General features: G+C 39.8%; 1 protein-coding gene across 1 annotated transcript in view; it reads left to right on the top strand.

The window, feature by feature from the left end:
* sema4gb (sema domain, immunoglobulin domain (Ig), transmembrane domain (TM) and short cytoplasmic domain, (semaphorin) 4Gb) overlaps positions 1-13964 on the top strand; it is a 53469-nt gene that overhangs the window by 18297 nt on the left and 21208 nt on the right. The window contains exons 3-8 of the mRNA XM_086140037.1: positions 8236-8384; positions 8766-8828; positions 9275-9373; positions 9619-9712; positions 9967-10080; positions 11910-12064. Of these exons, the coding sequence (XP_085996163.1) occupies positions 8236-8384; positions 8766-8828; positions 9275-9373; positions 9619-9712; positions 9967-10080; positions 11910-12064 (674 nt within the window). The remainder of the gene's footprint in view (positions 1-8235; positions 8385-8765; positions 8829-9274; positions 9374-9618; positions 9713-9966; positions 10081-11909; positions 12065-13964) is intronic.

A 13964-nucleotide genomic window follows, 5' to 3' on the forward strand; every position in this document is an offset into this window, starting at 1 on the left:
CCTGAAAGGGGAATCATCTTGCACGCAGTTATCGTGTCGCAACGAGTAAATCTGTTTTGAATGAGATAACTGTCTTGTCTGCACAAAAAAAAATCCAGATGATAAATTGTTTCTCACGATCTATTATTTTGTGCTCGGATTTAAAAAAAAAAAAAAAAACGCGAAAGATCATTTCCTTTCCATTTGTCAGATCGAATGTTTTTTAAGAATCCAGTTATCTGGCAAACAAATCTCACAGACTTAACTTGATTAACGTCTTGTTGAAATATTTACTTCCTCCCTTGTAAATAATGCTGTATTTATCACAGAAAACATGCAAATGAAAATGTTATTTGCTATTCATTGAAAGAGGAAGATGAAATCTAATCGCCTTCCTGTTCCTAAACAACTTCATACTATAAACATGAACACACACACGTTTGCACTTTTGTGTGTGTGTGTGTGTGTGTGAGGGCGATGGAATGGAAAAATTGTCTGTGTGTTTGTGCTTGTATTTCAATGTTTTCACCCCAATCAGCCTCCCGTGGAGAGCTGGTTTGACCTTGCACCCTCATCCAACAACGCTCTTTGAACATTTACGCAAACGCGCCCGTGTTAGCGAACCCACACATGCCCACTTTCACACACACATACACACAAATACATATATATATATATATACTTGTGCATACAAAATGACACCAGTAAACAGAAACCAGCCAGCAGGTTGAGAGGCTTCTGGCGCACCTCAGCTCTCTGTTGACTTACCTCATTGATTTTGCAGCAGAGCCCAGTTACTCTGTGTGTGTGTGTGTGTGTGTGTGTGTGTGAGTGAGTGTGTGTGTGCACGCATCTTTTTTGAAAGCATAGGTCATCCTCAAAACTGAATGAGCACACTCATGGCTGCCAATGATCTGGATCATCAACGCTAGCCTCTTTGACCGTTTTATTTATGGAACAACTCAGAGATCTGAATAATTATTGAAGTTTCTCCAGGTTTTCAAAGATTTTTCTCCAAATAAAGGCCAAGTTCACCGCTTTCTAAAGTAGAAACTGCCAGCGAGGCTCACAGTTGTTATCTCGAAGGCTGATGTTTTGTTCGGCAGCCCTGGTGACACGAAAACTCAAGAGATAAATGAAATAAATTAATTCACATTTGAAAAAAAAAAAAAACATGTTGGGCGCGTATTGAAAAAGAAATTTATTGCAGAAACTAATAAAAAACAATGACAAAGCTAAACAAGTCAAAATAGGTAAACAGACAAGACTGAGCTGTGTAAACAAAGGAGGAAGTAAACCAGGTAATTTCATAAGACTAACGGTGGAAGCTGATTGGATGAAACACAGGGGGGCGGGACTAACAGAGACCAATGAGGAAGAGAGCATACAAAGCAGGAGGCCAGAACATAAACAAGAGACTAAATAAAGAAAATAAAAAGTCAAAAAACAGAACCAAACAGCTACCAATACGCTCTGTGTTTTTATGATCTTTGAGGAACGTTGAATTTGGGGAAAGTAAAAATATAAATATATGAATGTGCAGTCGACATATCCGAAGAGCTTTTGTCAAGAAGTGTTCAGATGTTCACTCGATGTGTGAAAACAGCAATTGTAACTAAAACAAGAATTAAAATCCAATTTTTATTTGATGAGAAACATGCTTCATTATCTCTTTTATTGCTAGCAGCAGAGTATCTTTTATTTAAACACGTATATTTTATAAATGTAATTATGAGTGCGTGTGTGTGTGTGTGTGTTGAATGCAATGCATTCTTCGTAGCATAGCATTTTTGCATGATATTTTTGAAGAATCAGTTTTACAAATCCTCTGACTTTTTATACACGATTACACACACACACACACACACACACACACACACCGAGCTTTTGTGGAAGTTGAAGTGACTGAGTCCTTTTTTTTCTCTATTTTTTTGTGCTGACAAATGGTTTTCAGTTTACAACTGCACTTTGCCACTTACTTCCACTTGAACATTTCATTCTTAAAGATCTGCTCTAATGGCACTTCCTTGATGCAGAAAGAATTATCCATTCATAAAAAAAAAGCAAGAAAGTCGTTGAAACGGCGAGACTTCTGCTGAATAATAAAAGAAAAGATGAAAACGGCGGACATAAAACGCAAAATCGATAAACTGAAGTTTTCAAAAGAAAGTGAAAGTCGGGCATGAGGGTATTTTAGAACCCTATGATTTATGTCAAAACCGAGGGTTTTATCATCATCAGAAACTTTCGCCGGTTTGCGAAAGCTTTCTGTTCTGACAAGCAATTTGATATCCGACGACATCACGTTTATCGAATTTCAAGTCCAAACTCTCGTCCCGACCCGAATACGAGTATTTCCAAAGGGTCCGAGGATGTCGGCGGGAATTTTTGTCGCCGTTATCCATCCAGATATCGAGTTTTATCAAAACAGAACGATAAATTAAATCCGTACGAAGGGCGATGAGGTGCGTGGTCATCCCGAGTAGAAAAAAAACAAACGAAAAAACGTGCTAATAAGTCAGCGGAGGCGCGGGATGATGAAGCGAGGGCGGCCTCGGGGGCCTCGGGGGCCGAGGACATCGCGTACGTCACCGCGGCCTTTCTCATCAGCGCCGGGCATGTTATATCATGCAACCGCTATTTTTATAAGATAAAAACCAAGGCTTTTGCTCGCTCTTGGGTGACTCACATGCGGTCGGCCCTCCACATCGCTTTGAGCCCCGGTCGGGTTTCATAACTCTCCGATTACGAGTTTTAATGACGAAGGGAAGGTTTTGTTTTTCTGCGGTTTGTGCGTCCACTGTTGTGCACCGATGCTTTTTTTTTTGTGTGCGTGTGTGTGTGTGTGAACCTGTGTTTGGGGAACGTGACTCCGAAACCCGCCCACCCCTTCCCCCCCTCCAGCGTGTCCTGACCTTTGGTTGTGGCAGAGGAGTCGCTCAGTCATATTGGAGTCAGACCAGCAGGGAGAATGTAGACCTCGCTTTGGATTTCAATGAGACGCTCTGGCGGCGACGGCGGGGAGAGAATTAGTGGGAGAGAACAGAGAGACGGAAATTTTCACCAACGCGTAGCAGATGGGTTTTATCATTCTTGGCAGAACCCGGATCGATATATCGGCCGGCTGATTGTATCGGCCCATCACCGATGCATCGACGTCTGAATGTTTGCCCATAGCGACGGACTCGTTTGCCGTTTTCTACGTTCCCGGCATGGCAACAACGTTGACATTGACGTCGTCGTCAATTATCCTGAGGACCAGTTACATGGACATGTTGTTTTCTCAAGTTAGATGAGAATTCTAGGTCATGGTTTCTGTTTCTGTTTGACACTTTTGTTATAATTATTGTTATTGTTATTATATTATTATTATTGTTATTACAAAAATAAAATTATTAAATACAATTAAATAATCATAATGATAATAATCACAATTATTATTATAATTATTATAATCATTTTTGCTATTATCGCTATTATTAATATTAATAATAATTAGTTAATAAATACAATAATAATAATATAATTAACAATAACAATTATTATTATTCTTAGCATTTTATTAGCAGTTATTATTGCTATTGATACTATTAATAATAATAAGTTAATAAATACAATAATAATTATACAATTAACAGTAACGCTATTATTATTAGCATTATTGTTATTGCTTTTTATACTGGTAATAATAATAACTATAAGTTAATACATAAAATAAAAATAATAATTAATATTTGTAGTATTATTGATAAAATAATAATAATAACATTGTTTTGTTGTTAATAATAATATTATTATTTTTATTGATTTATTATTATTGTCATTATTATTATTATTATTAACAGCAGTAATAATAATAATGTTATTATCTTATCAGTCTCAAAAGGAGGCCCAGAAACTGGATCCCTGTTGCTCTCGGTCTTCCTGCTCCAGCCACGTGGTGCATTGCATATTTTTAAACACCAACTTGAATATCCCTTAAACGCCGTGATTGATTCCCTTCATATTTTAGTGAATAATTCAAGAAGACGGGACGCTTCCCATAAGATACCTGCAATTTAAACGTATTTTGCGCTCGGTGACATTTGGATATTTGTTTAGGAGGCGTGTGCCACATACGGCCCACACCGGTTTTAGCCTCCTTTTATTTGCGCGTTCAAACAGAACGCCGTCCCCCGCCCCCGCCCTGATGTCGCGCCGTTTGTTTGGCCTTTCGCTTCATGCAAGCGGATGGACTATTTCCTGGACCCTTCTGGTGCTATACATCTATATTTAAATACAAATGTAGCCCGTTCCGTGTCATTCCTCCCGACTGTCGTGCATATAATCAATCTGATGGCCATGACAGAACCAGTGTGCTAAAAAAAAATAACTTAATTACTGGCCAGTGAGCAGATCTCTGGCTGTCAGTAAGGAAAGGCCTGCAGCCAAAAGGGAAGTTGGAGGGAGGGGAGTTTTGGAGCGACTACCATCAGCCGGCGTGGCCACGTGACGGGCGGTAAAGCAGCCAGTCATGTGGGAGGGGAGACGCCGTCCTTGTCACATTTGGGATTTCCGACCAGTTGTCACCCTGTTGTATAAGCGCATGATCGTCATCTCGGGCCTCGTGAATTTCAAAAACAGTAAAATGAGTTCCAGCCCTCCGGCGAGCGATTTGCACAACCCACGTGGGGACGTCGCGGTTTGAGGCTCCGACCGTCAAGAGGTTTCTTTTTTTGCTAAAAAGGATCCGTTAACTGGTTAACGTTAACCTCGTCGGACCTTTCTATGGATTCGGTCGACGACGTTGCGCTCCAATGGACGACAGGTTCAAAGATATTCCAAAAGTTGTAATATATGATGTTTACGCATTCATGTGGACTTTGGAAAAGTAGGAATTTATCGGAAAATACAGCGTTGGTCTATTCCCAATTCGTCCTTTTTGTGAGCCGAAATGTTCCCAGGCAAGACACTGGCCTAGTTAGTGCCTTGAATGGCAGCTCTGCCGCCACGGGTGTGTGTTTGTGTGTGAGAATCCAACCCAGTGTGAGGCGCTTTCTAACTGCAAGGTGATGAAATTGCTTTAAAAGTCAAGACCATTTACCAAAGGGACGGACTGATCACCGATACCCCCTCCCCGGAGTTTGCCAAATAAAGGCATGATGCAGCGGAAAGTGAATTTCCACAGACGTGATCATTTTGATGTTATTTACAGATATATTAACCCTCAACGCATCCTTACAAACCTCCCGCAAACGGTTATCAACCCACTATCAACTTTATTACGCTGGACTCAACCCACAATCAGCCAATAGCATGACAAGTACGGATCTGCTTAGCCAATGTTATGAGATCTTGCGTTGATCCAATGGTAGGAGCGAGAGTTCCTGATGCTGGGTATCTTTGTTGAGCAAAGCAGATCTCGTATTTCATTTTTACTTGTAAGATAAATTTTAGTTTCATTTTGCTATATTGCTTTTTTGGTGTAAACATTATTTTAACAAAAAAAAAAAATGCTAAAGAACGATATAAGGCGAGAACCAAATTACAAAATAAAAAAATCCTGGAAGTAGCGAGGGCGCGAAAGCAGAACCGTAAAGTAGCGAGGGTCCACTGTGTATTCAAAATATACAGCAGAAAAAAAATCAAAATTTTGAATAAAAAAAAAAAAAAAAGAAAAATTTAAAAATTTTGTTAAAGAATTCTGCCATACTAATATATTAAAAAAAAAAAAATTTAATCGGAAGCTGGGGCGCTTTTCTTTCTTATTCAAATTCCCTTCAGAACAGTTGGAAACCCAGTCCTGACCCACATGCTCCTTCTGTCATGTCGCCGTAAAAGCTTCTGTCTGGCTTTCACGCCCACCAGAGGAGTGTGACTCAAGAAATATATAGTAGAAGAAATTCAAAATTTTGAATTGAAAAAAAAAAAGAAAAAAAAAGAAAAAATTTTGTAAAAGAATTCTGCCGTACTACTATATAAAAAAAAATGATATTTAATCGGAAGCTTGGGCGCTTTTCTTTCTTATTCAAATTCCCTTCAGAACAGTTGGAAACCCAGTCCTGACCCACATGCTCCTTCTGTGATTTGGCCGTTAAAGCTTCTGTCTGGCTTTCACGCTCACCAGAGGAGCGTGACTGAAGAACATGTAAGAACCGGCATCACCGGAATAATGGGATGGAGGGGAGCGGCGGCGGCGGCGGGGGGGGGGCGCCGGAGTGAAAACTGGGAGGTCTCGAGAGGACGGGGGGGATAAGTGGGCGGGCGGAGGGGGTGGAATCGGGCGAGGTGAGATTTTCAGGGCATTCAGCAGGAACCGTGCCCCAGTACTGCCACTTCACATCAGCGGCTCTGCCGAGGCATCATCACCATCATCATCATTAGCGGCGTGTGTGAACGGGTGTGTGGAGGGCGGGGGGGGGGGGGGGGGGGCTCATAGTGCAAGTGGGACAAACCGGGGTTAACGTTCGGAGGGTGGACGAAATTCAAATCCGATGCGCGCTCCCTATCCGTCCAAGACGATTCCGACATCGGAATAATTGGCACGCCGCGGCGCTAAATATTTGAAGGTGCGGCACCTCGGAAACGGGGGCAGGTTTTTGCCGCGCCGCTCCGAGGCGGAAAAACGAGGACATGGTCTTTTTTATCTGGGTGCGAAAACCTCCCCTCAGTGGCACCTCCGGATCGGAGTGTTGATTTTCAGTTTCGCTTACATGCAGACGGAGATGAATGTCCCTATTAAACAAACGTGATGTGGCGAGGAAGAGGAGTGCAAATGAGCGGCCTGTCATCGGAGAAGAGGTGAAGATATTAATAATACTAAAAGAATATGGAGTCAGCAGAGTGTAGATGGACATATTAATCATCACGTATCCTCCCGTCTTCCGCTTTCGCTGAGGTCCTCCAAAATTGAAAAGTTTCTGATACTGAAAATCCAAACCCCGCTATCCGCTCCGGAGATCGGAGATTGAAACTTCGATACGCAACACAAGTGGGTTTTTTTTTTTTCAGCTTTATTTTCAACATCTTTTACAGAGTTGACAATATGACGGGTGAAGGGATTAAATTGTCATTTTTTTTTTCACAGCCTAATTTAGATAAATCTTCACACGCTCCAGGCCAGTCTGCTTGTGAATATTGATGCGACGGGAGATCTTTCCACTCTTAATACCCACAACTTTATTTAGTTTTATTATTTTTCACCATTCGCATCAAATTCACCTCAAATGGACGGTTTTCCCATACCGGGAGTCGAACCCGGGCCGCCTGGGTGAAAACCAGGAATCCTAACCGCTACATGCTAATTCGTGTTTGTCCGCTGTGAATTTTCAACTGCAGTGTTGTAAAAGTGATTTATTCTTCTGGCGATTGTGAGAAAGGATGCAACTGGAATAAGCATCGCATCACTTATTCCCCGACAGAAATGACCCTGAAAAAATGATGTTTTCTGAAATTTAGGCCAAAGAAATAAACAAACCCAGCCCTGACACTGACCGACACATGAACCAAAGCTAGGAATGAATTGATAAGTGACGGCAGTGAAATGCGGTCAGTTTCATGACCAGTTAGGCCAAAAATCCCTGGAATAATGAGCGCCCCCTACCATGAGGCAGGAGAACTGCGTGCCTCACTTAGTGGCTCGTTGCAGCACAAGGAACTAGTAACACAAATACAGTTGACAAAAAAAAACACAGAACATGGGAAATGTAGTTCATATAGCAAAAGTTTTCTACATACATAGAAAGATATCAATATGTTCTTAGTGCAGAGCATGGCAGAAGTCAGCTGTCATTGTGCAATCTACGTTGAGGCTCAATAGTCCGCTGCCTCACTGCACGTCTATTCTCAATATTTGAACACCAACATCTTGGTATTTTGAGCAAAAAAACAATCCAAAACTGGTGACATTAAATGAAAAATAACTTTGCAGTAAAAATCACTGATGAATATAACCATTTTTATTTGACAATTTTTTCTTTGCAAGATTGGCAAGTGAGGCGCGACCTCTTCTGCCTCCCCTGACCGCACATCACTGCATGACGGCCATATTTGTTTTGATTAAAATGCGCAGGCTTCATATTTTCCCTTCTCCCCTGCATGTTTATTACTTCCGACCAAGAATCTCACCCTGAATTTAACTGTCAGAAGCAAGGTTTTGTCCGTGGGGGTCAGCGTTCTTGTTTTTGTTCGATGCTGGTTTTCACCATTTGCAGTAAAACGCCTCCGGCCATTGTTCCTGGACTAATCCTCGCGGTGCATGATGCCGGATCTTTGCAGGTCTGTTGGGCAGCGTTCGTTTCCAAGGCTTTTCCCGTAACCACAGCACCCTGCTGCTGGAGGAGGACGCCGGCCTGCTATACGTGGGCGCCCGTGGCGCCGTGCACGCGCTCAACGCCTCCGACATCTCCTCACCCGCGAACCTCACGGTGAGCGTCGCTTCGTGGCGTAACCCCCGGCACTAACAGAAGACGCGGTTAACCTCCCTTTTTCACAAGTTTCCGTCTATTTTGCGAGTCTTAAAGGAGGACAAACTAATAATAGTCTTAAGCAGATTGAGCAAATCCCTTTGTGTCCCTCCAATTTTACGGATATCGGATTAAATGCACTCGGCATTTATTCAATGCCGGGGAGTCGGTGGTGTGTTTTCATGTTGCACAAGTCAAACCTCCTTTTGTTCCCCCCCCTGGTTTTGTCCATCACACACATAGAAACACATCTTTTCTGCTTCCTGACAGTTTTTTCTTCACCCTCCTCCCGCCGCCCTTTCATTACCTGAGTCATCCTTATGACCCCCCTGCTGTTTTCAGATTGATTGGGACGCTTCCCCCGAACAGAAGAAGCAGTGTCTAAACAAAGGCAGAGACAATAAGGTACCAGGAGGCACTTACACTTTTTAATTCAGCCTCTTCTCCACGTTCTGAAGCTTTTATTAAAAGAGAATTCAAAAGTAATGCACTAAACTGTACAAAAAAAATAACCTCTGCTGCCGTCAAATATCGGAAATATTGTATGTGCGTGCGCTTTCTACTTCATACTTCATAATATAATGTTTACTGTTTAATGGAATAGTGCACTTTGCTGCTAATTTGCACTCTTATTATTATTATAATCATTTTAATTTCATGTCATCGTGGGATTGTGAGTAATGATATTCCTCTGTATGTCCAGTAAATGTGGAGAAAATCGACAATAAGGCGAACCGCGAGAAGGGACTGACTGATCTGTGTGTTAGTCGGCCTCGTTCGGTGCCGAGCTTGAAATAAAATGTGTTTTTGTTTTGTTTTTTTTTTTTTGTTTTTTTCCAAACCCCCGGCAGACGGAGTGTTACAATCACATCCGCTTCCTGCAGCGGTACAACGAGAGCCACCTGTACGTCTGCGGGACCAACGCCTTCAGACCGCTCTGCGCTTATATCGTAAGAGCCAAGCATTCCAGACATTAAAAAAAAAAAAAAAAAGCTATTCCTGTTATTAAAAAAAAAAAAAAAATTGCTTATTTTTTCCCCTTTAATTGGATTTTTTTTTTCTTTTTTAAAGAAATTTTTTCCTGATTTTTACATCATGTCTTTGTTTATTTAAATTTTAATACAACATGATACGCATTTGATACACGTGGTTTTGACTTGAACTTGATCATCATGTCTCCGCTTTTCCCTCGAAGGACACCGAACGGTTCGGGTTCTCTTCGGGATTTGAGGACGGCCGTGACCGGTGTCCCTACGACCCGGCCAAGGGATACACCGGCCTTCTCGTGGGTACGCTCCACAAATACAATATAAGGTTGTTGTCATAGCAACGAAAAAGGTGTGGGCTTTGCTCAACATATCTGCAAAGGGATTTACCTAAATATAATTACATTATAAAAAAAAGGGGCCTCAGATGCTTATTTTTTTTTTTTTTTATCTATCTGGATTTTTATTTTCTCTAACGAAATGTCGTGTAGATCAACGGGGATTAAAAAAGTCGTATTATGAGACCACGTTCTTGTGTCATATCATCCACGGCTCAGACGGCGACATGTTCACGGCCTCCCAGTACGAGTTCCGCAGCTCCCCGGATGTTCGCAGAAATTTCCCTTTCCCCACGCTCCGGACGGAGGAGGCCCCCACCCGCTGGCTCCTGGGTAAATACATGCTGCATAATAAGACAATGTGAAATTACCGTGTATATATATATATATATATATGTAATACAGTGATAACTTGACTTACAAGTTCGGTCACCGAGCTGAAATTACCCATAGAAATGAAGTGAAAGTATCAATCCGTGTAACGTGTTTATGTTTTAAAATAAGAAAAATGCACTTTGTAAATAAATAATGTATAAAAAACGTTTTATGCACTATGGCTTAGCTTACTTGCCAAACACTTGATGCTACGATGTGTTGCTAAATGTTACTATCACACTTTGCTACTAAGCGAAACTATTCTCATTTTTAAAATGAGAAAATTGTACTTTATAAATTAATAATGTCTAAAAAATTATATATCAAAAAAAAAATAATAAAAAAATACAATATGCACTATGGCTTAACTTAATTTACTTGTGACACACTTAATGCTACAATGTGTTGCTAAATGTAACTAGCACACTTTGCAAGTAAGCGAAACTATTAATCCCTTTAACCGGTTTTGTCGTTTGTTTTGCAATTGGAAAATTGTACTTTATAAATTAATAATGTCAAAAAAATTATAATATATAATAAGAAAAAAATAACAAAATATAATAAAATACAATATGCACTATGGCTTAACTTAACTTACTTGTGACACACGTAATGCTACAATGTGTTGCTAAATGTAACTAGCACACTTTGCTTGTAAGCGAAACTATTAATCAGTTTAACCGGTTTTGTTGTGTGTTTTTAAAATTAGACAATTGTACTTTATAAATTAATAATCTCTAAAAAATTATAATATATATAATAAAAAAAATAACGTGATAATAAAAAAAATACAATATGCACTATGGCTTAACTTAACTTAGTTGCAACACACTGAATGCTACAATGTGCTGCTAAATGTAACTAGCACACTTGGCTAAACTTCACTTAGCGGAGTGAATGCTGCTCCTCTTTTAAAAAGATTAAACCGGCCCCGACCGGCTTGAACGACTTTTCCGATGCGTCGTCTGTTGACGTTTCTGCCGTCCGCTGCACCAAATCCACAAGTTCGTTGACTGAGCTAAATTTCCCCATTAAAATGAAGTGAAACTATTAATCTGTTGAACCGGTTTTGTTGTGTGTTTTGAAATGAGAAAATTGTACTTTATAAATTAAAAATGTATCAAAAAATATAATACGCACTTTGACTTATCTTAGCTTTCTTGCGACACACATAAAGCTACAATGAGTTGCTAAATGTAACTAGCACACTTTGCTTCACTTTGAGGCTAAACTTCAAGGTTCCTCTGTATTTTAATCAGGGTATGCTACACTATCCATTCCAAGATGAAAGAAAAGCAGAGAAGGAATTAGCCTAAAGATTGTTTTAATTTTGTGTCAATGTTATATTGAAATACGTTAAATGTTGACTCTAAGCTCAGAATTGACTTAATTCTCAAAATATGTGACAAAAAAAACCCCAAATAATCCAGCTTTCATTGTTTGTCTTTGTCCCTGCCAGCAGTGCCGCTGTCAGACAAACTCCCTGTCAAACAAACCGCAGATATTTTGGTGTCATTACGCATTTGGCCGTCGCCACAGAAAGTAAAACCTTCCAAAAACTTGAAAACCTCATCACAGATGACGAGCGATTAAGGCGACAAACGGCGTACGGCGGCTCTAACCAGCTTAGGTGTCCTGATTTAATCAAACTTAGAAGCTTCGGCGTGGTTTTCTCAGGAGACGATCCCACAGCTGCTCAGGGCTGCGCGTTGGTTTCTTCATTTTGTTTGTGTGTGTGTGTGTGTGTGTGTGTGTGTGTGTGTGTGTGTGTGTGTGTGTACGCGCAGATGCAGATTTTGTGGGATCGGTGCTGCTGAAAGAGAGCTTAAACAGCTCCATCGGTGACGACGACAAGATTTACTTCTTCTTCACGGAGAGGAGCCAGGAGCAGGTGGCCTACCCGACCCAGACCAAGGTTTCCAGGATCGCCCGAGTCTGTAAGGTCAGAGGAAAACCCCGAAAGTTCGGCTAATAGGCGATAAACCGCCTCCTCTACTCTGTATGTCGCATCACCAGTTAGCTTAGCTAGTGGTCAGTTAGCCTAGCAAGTATGCACACCAAGGATACCTCTTGTATGCACCATGACCCTTTTGGTTCACCTCTTTCAGGATTTTTTTACCCTTTTATATAAACTCCTTTCAGTTTAAAAAGTTGTCTTTCGCCAGTAAAGAGCTGCAATTATCGTTTCGCACGAATCGGCATCTCCTTAATACGTTTTCTTGCGCTTCCAGCCTTTGGTTTTGGAGTTCATACAGCTCATACGGCAATCCAATTGCAAATAAGGGATGAAAGTTTTTTTTTTTTTTTTGCGAACATACGCTCTCACGGTTCTTGAAAGAAGAAGCAGCTCTGCGTTCGTAATATCGGTTTCTTCACTTGGCGGGTTCCTCCACGGGTGTGTCGCCGTTGTTGCCGGGCAAAATCCAACGGCAACCTTCTCTCGCTCTCCTGACGGCCATCTCTCCTTCTTCCACTCCTCCTCCCTTTTTCCCCTCTCACTTCATTTCACTTGCGATCAGCATCTCCGGTCCTCTCCACCGCACACCCTGCAACCGTCCCTCGTGGTTTTTTTTTTCCCCTCTCTTGCTTCCTGCTCGTGCGTAAAACCGTACAACACTGTAATTACCGCCAACGGTGAAGCTTCGGCAAGTCGTAGCCGACGATATGACGTTCGTGGACGATTCATGGATGTGATGCATTGTACGTATAGGACTGTTAAAAAGAGGAAACTATTTTTTAAAAATCTGCATATTCAATAGGGGACACTTTGTAGTCATAAACAGCGTTTAGAACATGATATTGTTCATTTACTTGATGTTAACTTCCTCTGGCTTTCGGTTCTACCTCACAAGTGTTACCAGTGACCTAAATTAAGTTATTGATAAGTGACAGCCATGTGGATAAAAATGTCTGAAAATGTAAGTACCTGACAAAATTGTTTAAAAGATAAATTAAATCTTTTATCCTTATATATATATATATACACATATATATATATATGCGTATAAATATATATGTATATATGTACGCAAAACATATATATATATATATATAAAAAAGATAAAAGATTTATTGTATCTTTTAAACAAATTTGTTAAATACAATCAATACAATCAATCTTTTATCTTTCTATATATATATATTTATTTATATATACATATATATATGTTTTGCATACATATATACATATACATATATATATACATATATATGTACTCATATATATATACGCACACATATATATACATATATATATAGTAAACATATTATTATATTATTAGACATATTAAATGTAATATATATATGTGTGTGTGTGTATATATATATTTTATACACATATATAATATTTATATATAATATATATGTGTATATGTATATTTATATATATATAGTTTATATATGTGTATATATATAAATGTATATATACACACACACACATACATATATATATATATATATATACATATATATAAAAAGGTTGACTTTATCTTTAAAATAGTATAATTTTGTCTGAACTGAAATATATACATATGTGTGTGTGTGTGTGTGTGTGTGTGTATTTATACACGATATAAAGTCTGCCTGAAATCATCTTCTGTTTATCAGAATCAGGAATACTTTATTGATCCCGAGGGATATTGTGTGATCCGAGATGCTCCATACGGGAAGAAATAAAAATAGATCAAATCAGATGAGATGAATAGAACTAGATAAATAAAATATAGCTGGTGTCAGGGTTTAAGATAAATAAGTTATCAGGGCAAAATACAGCCAGATGAATCGCGAAATGAGATATGATGATGTCGTAATCAGCGATATGCTCTAAAATATGTGAGCGTTTT

This window comes from Fistularia commersonii, chromosome 32, assembly GCF_037954325.1.
Source record: "Fistularia commersonii isolate RoL2024-O1a breed Wild chromosome 32, RoL_Fcom_v1.0, whole genome shotgun sequence".
Classification (NCBI taxonomy): Eukaryota; Metazoa; Chordata; class Actinopteri; order Syngnathiformes; family Fistulariidae; genus Fistularia; species Fistularia commersonii.